The following is a 19,586-nucleotide window of genomic DNA, read 5'->3' as shown; positions in this document are numbered from 1 at the left end:
AGAAAAAGAAGAGCGTTGTTGTTGTTGTGATGGTTACCGAGACTGTATCTGGGTGTTGCAAGTGTTCCTGAAATAAAAACCTGACCTTGAATCTTAATAAAACGCACGTGTGGACCTCGTGTGTAACATTGACAGTTTTTTTTTATTTATTATTTTTATCCAAACATGGCACAGGGTGATATCCGTACCCTATATAAACGGAATCTACAACAGAAAATTGAATATTTTGACCTGAAAAAAACAAAACATAAATTAAGGGGAGAAATAGAACTTGACGCCTTAAAGAAGAAAAAAACTGGCTCTAGAGATTGAGTTGCTTCAAAAGGAACTTCAGAGTAAGTGCTAAAACACGATTTCACACAGAGTACTATTGCTGACCTTGGATAACAATATATCTTATTGCAGGCAAAAGATGACCATCACTGGCTTTTTTTGACAAAAAATAATTGAAATACAACTCAAGGAACTAAGCATGTTGTCTTGTCTTCTATTCATTTAATGAAGGTTTTTGTTTGTAAAAAAAAATAACAAATAAAAAATGGTGCTCCACAGCTCTGTCCCGTGCAGCTCTGCCACTAGGTTGGTCCAAGTGCACTGGCTGGAGGTCATCATCAGGCTGCACCCCCACCACAGGGGTCCTCTCCTTTCTGATGGTGGCAATATTGTGGAGTATGGCACATGCAACAATAATGTCACAGGCCCTGTCAGGTGCAACCCTCAGACCCTTCAGACACTGAAATCTTTCCTTTAGTTGCCCAAAGGTCATTTCAATGCGTGCCCTTGTCCTGGTTAGAGCTGCATTGTAACGGGTTTGTGGTCCGGGGTTTGGGTCAGGGAATGGCGTCATGCAGTACTGCCTGCAGGCATAGCCCCTGTCACCAAGCAGAATAAATGTATGTAATACAGTGAGCTTGATATTACATTTTTGCAGGGACGTGCACAGGGGGGTTGCTCAGGTTGCCCGGGCAACTGCCCATATGCCCTTCTCGACTCACGTTGCCCTTCCGAGGGGGAAATAAATAAATAAATAAAAAGTACAATGGATGCAGAATTTCACGTAGGCCTAGATAAAATAAATCGCAAAGCCTCATTCAATTCCATTCGGGCACCGAAAGTGAAAGTCAGTAGGGGAAGGGCAAACTGTTTATGTGGCTGCAGCGCTGCACGCGACCGGCACCTGAGCTGAGCCTGCATGAGCGGCCCTAGAAGGAGATTATCGCGGTTGTCGGGTGAGACTCAACGTTGACGGAAAAGGTGAGTTTGTGATGTATAACAAACGAACAATCATCATCAGGGTTCCAGACTGCTACCATTTTTTGAGAATGTGCGAGTTAAAAATTTTATGTGGTCGCATTTGTGCGAGTGCATAGTCATGTACTACTCAGTTAAATTCACGCATGAATTTTCCTGCATTGAACTTGTTTTAGCGCCCGCCAAAGTGAATTTTTGTCCCGCCAAAGTCTTATTTGATCGGTGAGTAATGTAGATGAACTGCCGCGCTTGTGACAGCGCATGTTTAACTGAAAGAACGAGCAGAGAGAGAGAGAGAGAGAGAGCGAGAGAGAGAGAGACCCGATTGCGCGCGCGCTCTCTCTTTCTTCGGAGCCAGGCGAAAGTGTAAACAAGACCGTCTCCAAACTAGGCGCTGTGTTGCTCTCTCTCCCTCGCACATATTAATCAAAATAAATCGATACGGCGTTAAAAGGTCGGAAGACCAAAAGTTTCATGTGGAGCATTCTGAGATTTTTTTTCTCTCCTGAATTACCGCTGGGTGTGAATTGTGCTAAATAAGTTGCCTTATCTTCTCTGAAAAGCGTTCCGGACATTCAGCTGACATAAAACAACACTTTAATTAAACGAAAAAAACTATCCAGTGATGAAATGTTTTCTGTGTTGACACAAATCTTGGATGTCCATGTCCTAACTGCTGGGATAATCACACAGCGCGCATGACACGTCCAATTCGCGAACTAATGACTCCTTTGAACCGATTCATTTTAATGAATGGTTAAAACAACTGCTCTTTCCAACAGTGAACTCAGGAGACGTCTGAATCGGTGTATAACTAATCAGTAACACTTTACAATAAGGTTATATTTATTACATAAATTAATTAATTAAAAGTACAGTTTGCTTACTCAAGCTTAAGCTTTAAAATAAATAAAACCACTTGTTTTTTTTAAAAAGCATATGACTGCATTTTTCCACACAGTACTATCAAGAAGAATCGTTAAAGAATCGGATCGATAATCAGAATCGTCAGTGGCATTATTATTGATCAAATCTGTGTTATTAGTAGTAGTTAAGGTGATTGAGTGCTGTATTTCAGTGTTTTACTTCTTTGCGTATATATATTTTAATAAAGACCCTGTAATTCTCAGTCCTTCATATAGCCCTTTTTTTTGGGGGGGGGGGGGGGGGTCAGAGCAACTGCCCCTCAAAATTCCTGTGCACGTCCCTGCATTTTTGCCTTACCACGTTCAAATAATGTGCATAAATGTGACTCTCTGAAAATCCTGGAGTCATGCACAGATCCTGGTCATTTGGCTTCCACATTTGTGATGTAGAACATGGAGTCACACACCATCTAAGATAATTTTAATCAGTCAACTGCATACTTTTTGATTACATTACTTTTTGTATTATTTGATATATTACTAATCTGGAATATTAAGAATCGTAATAGTAATTTACCTGCATATTTACACTGTGAAATCCCTTTCGGTTCACAAAATCCCCTTCATTGGGGCCAGGTGGGGCCTTGATGGGGACGTGTGTGCAGTCTATGGCACCAATCACGTTAGGGAAGCCTAGGGAACAAATACTGTAAGTCCTACTTTTTGGCATGATCATGGTTGCATGATCTTCATTAACAATTATAATGTACCTGCAATGGCAAAAAAAATTCTGCTTCACAGCCTGTGGTCTTAAGTGACTTGGAAATTCCACAAAGCCCCCTAAAAACTGTTTGAGTGCCAGATAAACTTTGCGAATGGCACGACAGACAGCACTTTTCCCCAAGTTTTCCACATCTCCAATAGTGTAAAGGAAAGTGCCACTCGCAAAGAATCTCAATGCAATACAAACTGTTTGTGAAGTTGTTAAAGCCCGACTCCGACGAGTAGAACATTTAAGGTGTGGTTCCAACAAATCAATAATGTATATGACACCCTCACGAAAAAAACGATATCTCTCAATAAGTAGATTATCGCGCTGCGCTAAAGGATCCTGTCTATCTCGCAAAACGCGATTAATTCGAAAAGCTCTTCGAATTATTCTGGCACCTTCAGCAACAGGTTCTTGTCATTAAAACGGACAAGACATGGCTGCGAAAGACTTCACGTATCACCTCCGCTTATAAAGCCGGGATATGTTAACTGCTATGACAGCAAGTCCAGAATGAGCGTCGAAGAACCAAACAATCCAAGATCATGCCAAATCGCCAACAATCAAATCCAAATCAATTAGCTACGTACGAAGAACGGACCCCTTTAAAGAAACAGTGGACACTTTATGAATTAACAGCCTGTTTACTAATCTTCAGTATGTCTATTAAACATTCCTTTTGGAGTGAGCAATATTTAGATTTTATAACAAAATAAATGCTGTTAAAATTATGAGAGAAGTCACAGATAATTTTGTTTTTATTTTGTTTTCTATTTTATTTTAATATAACCTGCTGTGATTGAGTAACTCTGAAAGTGATTCAATGATTCATAATCAGATTTAAAAATAAATAGCTTTAAATGTAAGTTGTGACTTTGATCATCTTGTTTATTTCTGATATTTTTGTTTTGGCTAGTAGAAGTTCTGAATGACTGGTAACTTAAAAAAAATTGGCTGGTGAGTAAAAAGGTTCATTTCAACAAACTCCTGTGCACTCTGAACACTGAACAAGCAAAAGACAGATAGAAGTGTTTTACATTTTCTACATCTGTGTGTAGTTGGAGTAGCCTATATGGGTAACCATTTGATGTGTGTAGATCTATGCATGATCACAGAAAAAGTGACGCACATTGATCTGATCAAAATTACGTGTATGGGCACATGATTGTTGAAGCTCCGCCCCTCACTTCTGTTCTGAAACTGCATCTACTCCTAAAACACATGCTTAAGACCAAAAAAGTGAGATATGGAGGAAGAGAAGATGTACAGAGGTAGGACAAGCATGGAAGACATATTTAATAGAAAATGTGCAAATGAGAAATCAGGTCAGTTAAAAGTTATTCATATTCCTTTATTAATCTTACATGCAAAAACTAAACTTGATTATGATTTGCGGTGAGGACGCAAAGTGGACTGTGTTTACATTTCCTGTGCTTATTCACTCGCATATTATTTCAAGAATTCAACAGCCACGTAGCCTACGAATCAATTGTTCCCTTAAATACATTTTAATGTCGACGTGACAATGTTTAGGGTACTAACTGAAAATGGGTCTATTCAGATTTATTATTTTGAGAAGATGACAGAATCCGCTTTTCCGTTACGTTTTCTCGCCGACCCCTAGACACACGCACACACACACACACACACACACACACACACACACACAGAGAGATGCACAGACACGCAAGCTTGCAAACGCGCTCGCGAAGTCGAAACCGGAAATAATATGTTGACATGACTGAACCACACACAACTTACTAACGGAAATGAACCATGTTTTTTCAGCTCGTTTAAAACAACCCGCAAATACATTGCAAATACAGCCAGACCAGCACAGCATCCTGCAGGTTATATCAGGGCAATCGTGTAGTGACTATTTTTACCAGCAGAGGACGCTGCGAGCAACACATGGTCACGCGCGCAACTTCATGAAGAACATAACAATCACGAGAGGAGTGCAGAGCGATATTATCAAAAGATACATAGTTATCGCTTTCAAGGTAGTGACATACAACATACTATTCATGTTAAATTAAATGATTACTGTTTGTAGGCTATGTGCTTGGTAACAGGGCCTCAACAAGGTGCGGGACTGTTTTGCACAATTTCAAACACACCAAAAAGAAGAAGAAACAATTGCATTAGCAGAACCCACATACTTTGTGCTTAAAGGGTCATGAAACCCCCCTCTTTCAGCTCAAGTCTAGCTCACAATCTTTTTGAAAAATGCAACTTAAATGGGCGTGGTGGCTGTGAGAAGAAGGGAGAGGAGTGGGTGGCATGGCACGGCAGAGCAGAGGAGAGGAGAGGAGAGGGGAGGGGGGACTGTCATCGCCAGTGTGGCCCATGCATATAGACTGTCACTAAAAATAAGTGGTAAAACGTGAGGAAATGCTAGATTTTTTTTATAGTAAAGTTAAAGTCTAATGAAATACACTGACACCTTATTTTTGTCCTTTCAAAAATAACTGAATGCCCTGCTACATATATTAGCCTACATTATAATTGTATTTAAAACATATAACATGTATATGTATAATTATGTCATTATAAAATATATATATTTGTTTATATACACACTATAAATGCATATATTTGAAAATAATAAATTTTCCGCTTAAAAAAAAAAAACGTTCCGTACATAGCCCAGATCTACGCGCCCCCTAAACCCACATAATAAAGATGGACAGTGACATAGAAATTTGCACAAATTAAGCATACGTTCCATACAATTGAGGTATTATCGAAATATCTAAATTTTAATAACGAGTGATTATTTAACAAAAGGCATGTAAAACGGTCAGGGTTACATTTTAGACACACACACACACACACACCTCTGAAGCGATAGAAAAGTCCTCGGAACCGCATCACTCGCAAGACGAAACCTGCATTGGTGTACAAGGCCGAAGTCCTAGTCCACCATTCTCCAGTTGAATGGTTGCTACACACACACATAGTTTAGATGTGTCCGTGGTTGATGGCCAACCAACCGCCCGCAGTCAGTCTAGCCCAGGCAGCATCGCGGGGAAAGATGCACTCCCAGCAAACACATTTACGTTGTGGCAACGTCTCTGGCACGTTGCATTGCTGCTATGGCAACGTCGCTGTATACGTGCTCGCAACATTGTAACATTGTAGAATTGTAAGACGTGACAGGGCTGTAGCAACGTTGTTGCGCGACATTCAGCAACTGAGAGACGACGTTCTGGCAATATTTTTATATGGTGTATTTTGTTAGATAATTATATACTTTTTATCGTTTATTGTTTATCTATATTATTTAATGGGGCTATCAACACCTGCAAGTGTAGCCTACACTTTAAAGAGTAAAAATGACAGAAGGTTTCGTTAATTCAACTTTATTAAAATTGCATATAATCAAATTGCACTTCCAAAAGTCATACATTTGTGAAAAAAGAAAAAAAAAGAAATAAACGAATACACATTTATTTTAAGTATAATAAATAAAACATGAAAAGCAAAGGCAGATCAGAACATTTAATGAACAAAACCGGGTCTGTATGGCAGACAGTAGCCGAGCAGGTGTCACCGGGGAAACATATCCACAAATCCAGAGGAGCAAAGAAACGAATGAGACTAAATAGCGGAAAAATCAAACGAAAAACTAAACAGTGCGAGCGATATGCTTCATTAATCACATTAGAAATTAAAGCTGTATTGTGTTTGATAGCTGAGGTAGGCTAAACGCAATACTCACGTATCCTTGCTCGATGATGAATGAGAACACAATGAGCCCAAGTGCCCAACAACAGGTGGTTGGAATTTAAAAGGCTGATTTTCCCGCTTCAGGGCAGTGACGAGTACATTATGTAGTCCAGTGGTTGTCAAGACACCCTTGGCACAACCTTAAGCAATGGCCCTGACCGATGGTTTAATGTCAACATTGTGACAACGCTGTAACAACTTCACCACACAACGTAGTTATAGCAACTTTTTGGCCATGTTGTTAAAACGTTGTTAGAAGGTTGGCTACGTTGTGCCAACGTTCTGTGTTTGCTGGGCTGGAACTTTTGCACCACGAAAACATACGCGCGTCCCATCATTGCTCTCTCATCTACTACGCGATATCACAGTTTGACATGTCTGTCATTGGAAAAGGTTCACGTGGTGTCATGAATAATTAAGAGAAAGTGTCTTCTCATTGGATAAGAAAACTCAGTCATGAATAATTATGAGACACCGATGAGTCATCAAAGTACTATAGTGCTCTGTGAACACGATGAAGATTTGAAACCCGGAAGACGAAAATAAGGGAAAAAACCTAAAATTTAACCATTTTCCTCCTACTATTAAATCTAACAGATGCTAACATTGTCTTCAATGGTGTTCAACACACATACCTGTGTTAAAATCTCAGAAAATTTGGTTTAGGGTTTAATGACCCTTTAAAATGAGCCTAAAATGCAAAATAATAAGCCTAATTAAGGATAGTTACTTATTTCCAAGCACAAAAAAAAAAAAAAAAAAAAAAACGTTTGGAAAGTTAAAAACGTTAAAAATATTTGTCAAATGCATTTTTATTTATCGTGTTTTATTTTAATAATTAGTTTTTGTAAAGACATTGTTTTTTTTAACAAGTTCTTTTTTAATTGTATAAAAACCAGACCAAAAATCCTAATAAAAAAACAAAACAAAACAGAGTAATAATCAGAATATGATTAATGTTAAAATACACTCAAAATATATGCTGTTAAAATAATATGCTGTTTTTTTTTGTTTTTTTTTTAACCCAAATTTGGGTAAAATATGTACAAACCCAGCTGTTGGGTTAACAGGTTAAATTTATCTATATTTTACATATTTATCTGCTGTAACTCATTATGTGAATGTGTGTGTATATGTGAACATAAATTCTCATTTAAATGGGAACATGTATGCGTAATATATGTAAAGGATAAACCTTTATGAATATTACATGTATTTATGTATCAATATTAGCCTGGCAAGCCAAACCTACATCAAGATGTTAGGTCTGGCAACTCTCTATAGACACGGCTCAATCTGGGGGGCGGGATAAACGGTTGTCTCTCAAAATCCCTCTGGTCGCAATAGGACAGCACTACAACCAATCAGAGCAACAAGCGGAGCTAATCGGTATCGGAGCCATAGAGAGAATGAATAGAGGATCTCTCTGTGGCTCTGATCGGTATATTATGGCGCTTTTCCACTGCATGGTATGGTACGGCTCGGTTCAGTACGGCTCACTTATGGCGCATTTCCACTGCATGGTACGGTACGGTACGGCTCGCTTCGGCTCACTTTAAATGGTACCACCTCTGTTGAGGTTCCAAGCGTACCGTACCGATACTAAAATGTGATGTGAAAACACTGCAGATCACTGATTGGTCAGACAGAATCATCTCTACCAGCGTCATTGTATTTACAACACGAGACACTAAACCCGCTAGATTTAAATAGCCAGTAGACAACAGCCAACGCTGTAGCACCTGTTTTAAAAGTATTTGCTTCAAAACAAACAAAAAAAAAAGAGTATAAATTTCATAAAAAGAAATGACTGAATCGTGCGGTCAGTGGACGAGGTGCAGACGTTCCTCTCGTTGGTTGCCGAGGAGTGGATGGGGAAACACGGAATGAAAAATTCGCATTTAATATGATGATGTCATGGTAGTAGAGACGGCAACTATAACGATCAGTCCCACCCACTTTGAAGCGGGACTAACTGCAGTGGAAAAGCAAACGAGCTAAAGCGAGCCGAACCGTGCCGTACCGAGTCGAGTCGTACCATGCAGTGGAAAAGCGAAGCGAGCCGAACCGTTCCGCACCGAGTCGAACCGTACCGAGCCGAACCGAGCCGTACCATGCAGTGGAAAAGCACCATTAAACTTTTTCCGTATCCAGTCGGCAAAACTCCGAACACATCTTCCTTTTTTAAAAATGACTGAAGGGCCGTTCTTTGCTCTTTTCTCAAAGAAAAACTTAACTGCAAGTCCTCCAGTGTCGCGGCCAAAGCCGATTCAAAAGACCGCTGTTCTCCAGCAGCAGCCGCCATTCTTTGTTTTCAAGGTTCCCTAACCGTCGCAACTCTGTTGTCATTTTGTTAAGCCCGCCCCACCGACTCTATACATGACGTGATTGGCCTGACCCAATTTAGGTTTTTGCAGCAAAAAGGTCTATGTAGAGTTGCTAGATTACCCTGGCTGCAAAATACATTTTGCTGCCGCTAGGGTGCGTCTAGATTTCTAGGCTACATCAATATGCCATATGTGGTCAATACAAATATTGCAGTATATTGAAAAATATAAGCACTATAGTTTCCCATATGGAAATGTATTATGTAATATATATATATATACATAAATATATATTGCATGCTACCACTTCTCCGCTTTGGGGTGTGTCGCTAGTGTGTTTTATCGAATTGATGAAATGAATCATCATAAATGCACACGAATGCAGTTGGAAAATGCATTTTCTTTGCTTTGTTTCTGAGTGCCCAAAGTAAATAATCTTTGTGTTAGCTAACTTAAACAATTTAAGTTGTTTACTTAAATGTTTTGAGGTAATTGATGTCCACAAAAGTTGAGTATTCTGATCTTATTGAGTTTTACAGTGTAAAGATACAGTGTAAACTTAGTAAACTTTTGTAAACCCAGCCAGTATGATCACCTCTGCAATATTTAACATTCATAGCCATATAGTCCAATGTGTAAAAAATATTTAAGCACTAAATAATGAAGCAGAAACGCTCATTACAGACATCACTAGCTGAAAGCTATTTGTTGTCGCCCACTCTGTTACAATATTCAGTTCCTGAAATAGCCTATTTGGTTCCACTGGGTGGCACTTACATATTCATAATATTGGAATATTTATAATATTTCCCGCTATTATGGGCGTATCTCTCAAATTGGTACTTGTTTAATTAATAATTTTAAAAAGGTAATAGAGTTTCAATAGTATGCATAAACTGTTTACATTTTCAAAACAACAAATCGTCTGAGCTTTTACCTGAATGCTTTTTGCTTAAGTAATGTAAGGATATATCTGTATACAGCAGAGCAAACACAAATGTAGGCTATAACCTTTGCTAGCCTAAAACAAATTATTTTTTACCCTTTTATGTGTATAGCTTTTTAAAATGTGAATAGTTTGATTAGCTTTAAACATTTGTGTCTCCAATATTCTTATATGTGTTATTTGAGGCATTAAACACCAGAACAGTTTACAGAGCTCTGGATTAAGGAACAATTTGCTTGTGATAGAGCACTACACATTGTCAGAGTGTGTTAGACACAAATACAAAAGCAACATCTCAACAAACAAATGAACAGGTTACGAGTTAATTTAAAATTGTAAGATTGTTTAGACAGATTGGTAGACATTTATAAATCATCAAGAGCTCTAAACTGTTTGACAGGTGATGCACATGACCTGAGGATTGTGTTACTGGGAGTCTCTGGAGCTGGAAAGAGTTCAATAGGAAATGCAATACTGGGTCGAGAGGCATTTAAAGAGAGCAGAACCAGAGAGAGTGAGATACAGAGAGGAAGAGTAGAAGACAGAAACATCTCCATCATCGACACTCCAGGATTCTTCAACAATCAACTGACTGATGAAGAGATGAAGAAGCAGATGATGAAGAGTCTGGATCTCTCTGATCCTGGTCCTCACGTCTTCCTGCTCGTCATCAACCTGGAGAACTTTAAAGAGGAGCAGAGGAACATTGTGGAGCAAATTCAGGAGAACTTTGGAGCTCAAGTGTTTAAGTTCACTCTGGTTCTGTTTACTGGAAGAGAAAAAATGTCAACCAGAGAATGGATGTCCTTTATTGATAGTAGTAAATTTCGAGACATAGTCAGTCACTGCAGAAGTAAATATCATTCCATCAACAGTAAAAGTGAAATTATTCCAACTCACATCACAAAGCTTGTGGAGAAGATTGATGAAATCGTCAAACAGAATGATGTCCAACATTACAATAATGTTTCTCGAACAAAGAGCAGAAAAGAAAAAAGAAAACAAGAGGAAGAAAAGGTCAAAAGAAAAGAGCAAAAGAATGAGATGAGGCGAGAGCAAATAAAAACAGTGCAGGAAACATTTGAAATGGACAGTGTAAAGACAGAGAGAATCAAAATGGAAAGTTATATTTCTCATGTCAGAGAATTAGAATTGAGAATGTCTGAAGAGAACTTGGTTCGTACATCGTCAGTAAGATCACTGGCAGTCTTTTTTGAAACAATGGAGACAAAAAATACAGTCCAGATACCAAAAGCTGGAAGAACAAGCAGAGTATGGGGCCGGAAGAAACAACAGACAGCAACGGAACAACATTTGACCAAAGCAGGTGAGAATATACTAAAACTATTTCATTAAACTTCCCAAATGTCATGACATTTTCTTGAAACAGTAACACATTCCATAAAAAAAGAACCTCTAAACACAAAATAAAGAGCGTCTCACACATTCAGTGATGAATTCAATAAACTATTTTTCTACAGGGTTTTCAAAACAACCTCTATTGAATTCACAACAATTTAAATCTGCAACATCATATACCGTCAATACATAGCAAGCATATTGTTTTATAAATTAATAAATTACTTCTACAAGATGAAATATAGTGAAAAATACATTTTATCAGATGCATGAAACTTGGTGAGTGTACCCTGTGTGCAAATATGCATTCTAGTATATAAAAAAAACAGTATGCCAAATTGTAGGTGAAATATACACATTTCACCTATTGCAACTGCTCAGCCTCTGACCATGCAGCTAATTTGTCTGAGTTCAATACAATTCCTGAATTATTTCCTTTAGTGACATTTACTTTTAAATTTAAAATAACGCAAAATTAGCCACTAGAGGACTGCAGAGAGCATTATTTCCACATTTGTACTGTACTGTATTTTATTTTATTTTTTTTAACTGTTTTAATTACTATTATTTTTATTATTTTTATTTCTTCTATGTAAAGCACTTTGAATTGCCATTGTGTATGAAATGTGCTATATAAATAAACTTGCCTTGCCTTGCCTTGCCTTACACTACCGGTCAAAAGTTTTAGATCGGTAAGATTTTTAATGTTTTTAAAAGTAGTATCTTCTGCTCACCAAGGCTGCATTTATGTGATTAAAAATACAAACAAAAACAGTCATATTGTGAAATATTATTACAATTTAAAACAGCTGTTTTCTATGTGAATATCTAGTTAAGTGTAATTTATTCCTGTGATCAAAGCTGAATTTTCAGCATCATTACTCCAGTCTTCAGTGTCACATGATCCTTCAGAAATCACTCTAATATGATGATTTGATGCTCAAGAAACATTTATGATTATTATCAATGTTGAAAACAGTTATTTACATTTATATTTCTTGATGCTGTGATGAATAGAAAGTTCAAAAGAACAGCATTTATCTGAAATCTAAAGCTTTTGTAACATTAAACACTACCCTTCAAAAGTTTGGGGTCAGTAAGAATTTTAATTTTATTTTTGGGGGAAAGAAATAAAATAAATCAATACTTTTATTCATCAAGTATGAGTTAAACTGATCAAAAGTTACAGTAAAGACATTTATAATGTTAGAAAATATTCTATTTTAAACAAATGCTGTTCTTTTGAACTTCCTATTCATCAAAGAATTTTTAATAAAAACTGTACACAACTGTTTTCAACATTGAAAATAATAATAATGTTTTTTGACCATAAAATCAGCATATTAGAGTGATTTCTGAAGGATCATGTGACACTGAAGACTGGAGTAATGATGCTGAACATTCAGCTTTGATCACAGGAATAAATTACATTTTAAAATATATATTAAAATAGAAAACAGTCATTTTAAATTGTCATAATATTTCACAATATTACTGTTTTTTTGTATTGTTTTTTTTTTTTTATCAAATAAATACAACCTTGGTAAGCAGAAGAGACTTATTTTAAAAACATAGAAAATCTTACCGATCTAAAACTTTTAACCAGTAGTGTAGGTAAAGATCTTTTCAAAAGTTTTTTTTTAAATAAATTTAGATATTGACATTATAAAATCATTATTATAACAATAAAAATGACTGATAAAGTTTAGCATTTTTGTGCTTGTCAAGCCTTTACATGGTTTTATACTGTATATGTGTGTTTGCATTTGGTGTCCATCGTGGATGTGTTGTGTTGTCACTCCCATCATTTCTGTATGTGTTCTGCAGTGTAGATGTTTTGTTTTTTGTTGTTTTTTTGTTTGTTTTTTTGTGATAAATAATGTAAGAGAGAGCAACTTGTGTCATCTGACTTCTCTGAGTGATTCTGCTTTGTAATTGACATTTTTGACAAATTATGTAGCAGAAAGCATTTTTATTGTCTTCCATTGATTTCTTTGGGTGATTTTATGTGTGTGTCTGTGTGTGTGTGTGTGTGTGTGTGTGTGTGTGTGTGTGTGTGTGTGTGTGTGTGTTGTAGATGTGTGGAAGTGTTGAAGAACACACTTGAGGAAAATATATATTTGAGCAAACATCATTTTGGGTCTACAATATTTTATAAAGCACCAGCACCGTGTTAAAGTAACACTGAAGTAATGTTGAAGTTGATGAAACAATTACATAATTAATTAAGTGATGATTGATCATTAGTGATGAACACCTGCTGTTAACAAGCAGACTCACTGAAGAAAAGAGAAACAACAGAAAAAAGAGAAGCACAATGGTAGTGATGTGGTGTTATGTGTGTGATTGGTCGTGGAGCTGATCTCTGCAGGACGGCAGCTTTCCAGGAGCAGGGATGGAAAGCCTGCTATAGCTGGAGACTATAATGTATACAGCTTTATTTAGCATGTTTGCATTACTTTCCATCTCTTCTTGTTTTATCTTCAATCATGTCAGATCTCAGGATTGTGATGGTTGGCAAAACTGGAGCTGGAAAAAGTGCAACAGGAAACACCATCCTGGGACGGAAGGCGTTTGAAGAAGAACAGTGTGATCATTCTGTGACTAAAATATGCCAAGAACATCAGCAGATGGTGGAAGGTCGAATCATCTCAGTAACCGACACTCCAGGACTGTTTGATACATCAATTAGTGAAGAACAGCTGAAGGTGGAACTAGTGAAGTGCGTAGAGATGTCTGCTCCTGGTCCACATGCGTTTCTGCTGGTCATCAGACTGGACGTGAGATTCACAGAGGAGGAGAAAATCACAATGAACTGGATTCAGGAGAACTTTGGAGAAGAAGCTGCACGTTACACCATCATTCTGTTCACTAGAGGAGATCAGTTAAAAACATCTATAGAAGAGTATCTGACAAAAAACCACCAGACTAATGAGCTAGTCAAAAAGTGTAAAGGCGGTTATCATGTTTTCAATAATACAGATAAAGGCAGTCGATCACAGGTCACTAAACTGCTGGAGAAGATAGAGAGAGTGGTGAAGGAGAACGGAGGAGAGCATTACACAAATGAGATGTACAAGGAAGCCCAGAAAAAGATCATGATGAAGAAGGCTAAAGACGCAGCTTTAGTAGGAGCGAGTGTAGCGGGTGTAGGAGCAGCAGTAGCTGGAGGTGCATTACTGGTCGCTGCCACTGGTGGAGTGGCACTGCCTGTAGCTTTAATAGCAGGAGGAGCAGCTCTAACAGGAGGAACAACTGCAAAGGTTATTGTAGATAAAGTTAAAAAGTTATAGGTTGACCTTATGTAAAAAACACACGAAAACTGATTGCCACAGTTCATCAATTTTTGATTAAGTTGTTAAAGCTTACTGCAACTTGTGGATTTCTATAGGATTACCATACGATTTGAGTATCGGTAACTCTATTTGACAAGTTCTGCCAACAAAACAGTTTACTTACAAATCTGCTGATTCATATTACTAGAAAAACATGTTAGTCAGCTGCAAATATGGCTTGACCCCAAAACATTTCTCAGAAAAGGTCTCTCAGTGGTTTACAGCAGTATCAGATGTACTTAAAAACCTACTAAAAGTTTACCAAAGTTTGACTCCATTTTCAAAATGGCGGCCGTCAGTTCCTTAAAATGACCATTAATCCTTTGTATTCCTCTTAGACCAGGAATACTGGTGCCTGATACATGTTTTGTCCATGTGATATTCTAATTAGCATATTTGCATGATGGATAAGTGATTACAAGTACAATTATATATTAAAGCAATTGGTTACAAGCATATTTATGCGGAAATAATAAGTACAATTTCCCTTAAGTAATTACATCTATCATCTTTCTCATATCGTTTTGCCTATTGTTGGTGGTTTCTGTGGTTCATAACCATTATTTTGATTCCAATAAAGAATAAATACATTAGAACATGTGTGGTACTGTAAAATTAGTCAAAACAAGGATTCTATACTGAACCCGTATAGAATCACGCCAATTCATTGGCTGATGGTGCGGGCGCCTCCTCAGCGGGGCTACATCACTCACTCTTATACAGTGAATGCCCCATCTGCTCCTCAGATTTTTCACCGATGAAGAAGAAGCTCCTTCGGCAGCAAGAGGAGCTTGGCAGTGAACGCAGCGTCTCGTTCCCTTTTCAGAGAACATGGGTTACGCGAGTAACTTGAGACGTTCTCTTTCATAGGTTCAATCGACTCTGCGTAGCGATGACGCAATGTGAACGACACACGCCAAGCTAAGCGCTGCCGGATCTGGCCCAACAAGGAACTTTCCTATAATTATTTTTTTTATTTTGCCAGACCAGACTCAACTAGGACCTAGGTGACTAGTTCATACAGAAAGAACCCGGGAACCAGGGGCCGCATCTAAATCCAAGTTGTAAAACCTAATAAAAATGTGCGGAGAGGACCAACTTGCCGCCACACAAATATCCTCTAAAGGAGAGCCTGGGATGCGATACTCCTTGTAGAGCGAGTTTTAACGCCCAGAGGTCAAAGAAGCTTCTACACCTCATAAGCCAGGGAAATTGCATCTCTCACCCAGAGAGAGATCCTGTGCTTAAGAGGCGGCGAGCTCTCTACAGCCAGCCTGCAAAGCATACGATCAACTGAGACGCCATGCGCCACAGCAATAGCCGCAACATAATCTCTCAATGTGGTAGCAGCTGCTCCAGCCACAAATTTATCCTGCAGGATGCATTACATATGTATTACCTTATTCATTCAATTAAACCCCAAACAAAGATAAAACCTTATAGTAATCTCACAAAATCATGCATTCCATAAGTATGTAATCATGTCAGTGCATTTTAGACAAGTCCAATGGATCCATAGACCCAGAAAATATGGAGTTAGGCAAATAATGAAGGAGTTAGGACATTTTATGGGCTTCCTGCCCATATTGGACGCCATCTTGAAAATTACACCTTTCTAGTGGTCAAACTTTGGTAAACTTTTAGTATGTTATTAAGGACACCTAATACTACAAAAAAACAGCTGAGAAACCTTTTGTTAGAATTTTTTTAGGGTTAGGTGTTTTTTTTTTTTAACAAACAAGTTGTACTCAAAAATATAAGTTGTTAATACAAAGACAGACAACGGATTGTTAGCAAAACTCTAGGAAATGTATTATTATTACTTAAATAGAAAATAAAAAGATTGATGTCCCTTTTCTGACATAATTCTAGATTTACCTGGCCAAATAGAGAACAGAAAAACTTGTAGGATTGAACATCAACAAAGACTTGTGTTTTCATGTCTCAAACCTATCTTCAGTAACTAAGGCCCTGTTTACTCCTGGTATTAAAATGTGTTTTGGTCGACCGGGAGGGAGTAGACGAGGGAGACACATTCCCGTTTATACCTGGTGTTTAAATCTGTCTCTTTTGTACACTTTCATCCACTTCTGTCCTGATTTCTTCAAGGGGTCGGTCTATGAGCGAGTGTAGTGGCTTTTTTTAGATCTTTTGATCTAATAGGTGAAATGAGCGCATGCAATTTACACATGAACATGATCGGAGAAGACTGGAAAGCACACAGAGATTATCAGCTTTTGTTTCTACTCTGACAGCCGCAAGACCAGCCGGACGTGGTGAGTGTGTGTTAGAAATCAAAAATGTTTAGAGAACATTGTCCTTGGTATGTTTTTCGTCTTCAAATCAATTTTATGCTTCAGCCAGCAGTTTAAATCCCATCTGGTTGTCGTGCTTTACATAATGTTTATTGTTTCAGTAAGCAGAGAGTAGGCAGTATTTTGTGGCTGTTTGAACACATTCGACCACATGAGCATTTACACTATGAAAGCAAATGCGTTTTTTGACTAACTTTGGAAATGGTCGGAAGTGAACAAGCTCCAAACATTTTAGACCCCATTTACACCTGTATTTAGGGTCGTCCACCAGCGATCCGATCGATCAAAAAGCATCTTAACCCTTGTGCATCCTTAAGGACATTTTTGTCCTTTTCAGTTTTGTTTTTTTGATCACTTTGCCTGTGTTAATGCTAACTGCATAAAATTTGGCACGGGTGTGTATTTTTATTGGAATTTTACTATTTCATCACCATTTCCTTTAAAAAATCTATTTTGCACTAGTTACACAAAATACTTCCTCTCAGGACCTTTTGGACAAAAATGGCCCCATTGAAACCCATTAAAACGGCATTTTTTTAATCCCTGTGCCGTTTAACTATAAAATTATGCAATCTTTTTTAATAGGCTTTCATTCTGTTGGCAAGGCTTCAAAATTGACATTTTTTTAAAAAATTATCAGATGGTGCCATTTTTTCAGGTTAGGCCTATAAAGCAAATACTCGCTTTATTCCTGTTTTCTGCTTTGGCATATTATAGAGCCAATTGGATAAATTATGCAACGATAATTGTGTGGGTTTGTTGGTATGGATGTCTAAGTGTGGTTTGTATGTGTGTAATAAAATAAAAAGGCTGTTTGTGTGCTTGTAATATTTGAGAGAGAAAAACTCAACTGCAAATCGAAAATCCAATCACTGTGTTCACCAGTGGAGTTTTGCTGGCATCCAATGGGGAAAGTCTGGTACTGCGCCCAAACAAAATCTTACTGAAAGCTCATTTTTTGAGACATCAACCTCAAATTTGGAACACAACTTATTTAGATTTATGGCTTTGATTTTCTAGCCGTTTTAGAGTTCAACTTGTTTCATAAAATATATATTTGATATAAAATAATATTCATAAATAATTTTCATAAACTTAAACCTATATAACTTTTTTTTGGATTTACTTATAAAAAAAATTTAACTTCAGCAATAATCTGCCAAGGGTATTCTTTAAAATTATACCAAAGTTAAGTCTGTGCTCCCAAGCTTCAACTTTTTATGACAGTTTTTTGACATGGACATTTTTGTCCTCTTTGGACCTATGTGTAACTTTTTTTAATTGATGCACAAGGGTTAATACCTGGTGTAAACCGGGCCTTAAGTGGCATTTGGCATTCCCGAAGACACAGATGTACTGATAGTGATCAAGGAAGGGATAAAAGAAGATTGTAGGTGTGTTGGACATCGGCTGTGTCTGGATGTAACCGATCGGCGAGAGTTGCCGCGTGAAGGCGGGAGGAGCTGGAAATGGAAACGTGAAGTCGGACACTTTCTGCTTCCCGCAGTGACTGCTCACATGGTGTTTGCATACTTTACCACAGCTGAAGTGAAATAAATGTAATATTTATCAAATACATAGACGTTTAGGAAACATTTTCATACAATACTTTATGTACAGTACTGCTTAACACAGCGTCTGTTTAAGAATAAAGCTTAACATAAATCTATACTATCAATGAAGTGGGGTCTACGTTTTTTCATCAGTTTTATTTTGAGAAACATGGCACAATATAACATTGCGACTACATTAAAATACATTTTACTGTTATAAAACAAACAAACAGATTTGTTAGTATGAATGGAACTGAAGGCGTGAGAATAAACACGAAACACACGTGAACTCTGTCATGCAGTGAATCCGGCCAATCGTGGAACAGCTGTGTCGTCATCAGAGCTCGTGCAGCCACTCTGGAGAAACTGCTCCGGCTGAGTTCTCCGGCTGCTCTCGAATCGCTCTCGCTACTGTCACATGGTGAGCTCACATTATGAGTGCACACCCAGCTAACAGATGTTTGTTATAAGAACGTTCTCCAAACATACAACTGACTTCCAGCCATATGCTTAAATAAAATCAACTGAAGATAAAAAAAAGACCACTGTAAAAATAAAGGGGTTATAAAATAACGGTTATCTGGCAGCTGTGGTTTCCTGTAATACTGTTAATTTACAGCCCTCTACCGTAAATTTACTGCTCTCCTTTTTACAGTACTTTACTGTAATACTACCATGGGGAAAAAAAACTCATTTCATTTGGAAAACTGATTGCTTAGTTTGAGTTTAAAAATAAGTATTTGTGTTAGTACTGTGAACTTTTTTCATTTAATTCCACTGAAAAGGAATATTACCTAAAATAAACATGGAAACATTTTATGTATAATAATGAAATAATCAACAACATGACTTAAACTTAAATCTTTGCTTTTTGTCGGTAGCTAGCAATAACACACACGTATGTACTAAAGATAGAATGAATGCTGGTTACTTTAAGGGTTGGGAACAGGAAGTGGCAGGAAATCTTGAATATTTGACACACAGCAAACGAGGTGATGAGAACAATAAAGAAGTAAAATAAGCTTAAGTATGAGTTATATTTACAGATATACAATTGGCGATGAGAATGGCAGATGATTTCCCATGCTGTCGTTATCTCCCCCAAGCCCCTTTTTGCCCCATCCCGGCGAGCC

General features: G+C 37.6%; 1 protein-coding gene across 1 annotated transcript; it reads left to right on the top strand.

Moving 5' to 3' along the window:
- Positions 1-4,085: 4,085 nt before the first annotated feature.
- On the top strand, positions 4,086-18,586 carry LOC311077769 (GTPase IMAP family member 8-like). The gene is made up of 3 exons (XM_084106385.1): positions 4,086-4,211; positions 10,292-11,218; positions 13,747-18,586. The coding sequence occupies exons 1-3, from the start codon at positions 4,133-4,135 to the stop codon at positions 14,541-14,543; spliced, it is 1,803 nt and encodes a 600-aa protein (XP_083962511.1). The 5' UTR covers positions 4,086-4,132; the 3' UTR covers positions 14,544-18,586.
- The last annotated feature ends 1,000 nt before the right edge of the window (positions 18,587-19,586 follow it).

This window comes from Abramis brama (assembly GCF_963993115.1).
Source record: "Abramis brama genome assembly, chromosome: 2".
NCBI classification, from domain to species: domain Eukaryota; kingdom Metazoa; phylum Chordata; class Actinopteri; order Cypriniformes; family Leuciscidae; genus Abramis; species Abramis brama.
This window is presented reverse-complemented; position numbering and strand designations above follow the sequence as displayed.

What these genes read in the sequence shown, in the direction of transcription:
- LOC311077769 (XM_084106385.1), top strand. Translation starts at nt 4,133, where the DNA reads ATGGAGGAAGAGAAGATGTACAGAGGTAGGACAAGCATGGAAGACATA. An exon ending in ATGTGCAAATGAGAAATCAG is followed by an intron (nt 4,212 to 10,291) that starts GTCAGTTAAAAG and finishes ACTGTTTGACAG; the next exon opens with GTGATGCACATGACCTGAGG. An exon ending in ACAACATTTGACCAAAGCAG is followed by an intron (nt 11,219 to 13,746) that starts GTGAGAATATAC and finishes CAATCATGTCAG; the next exon opens with ATCTCAGGATTGTGATGGTT.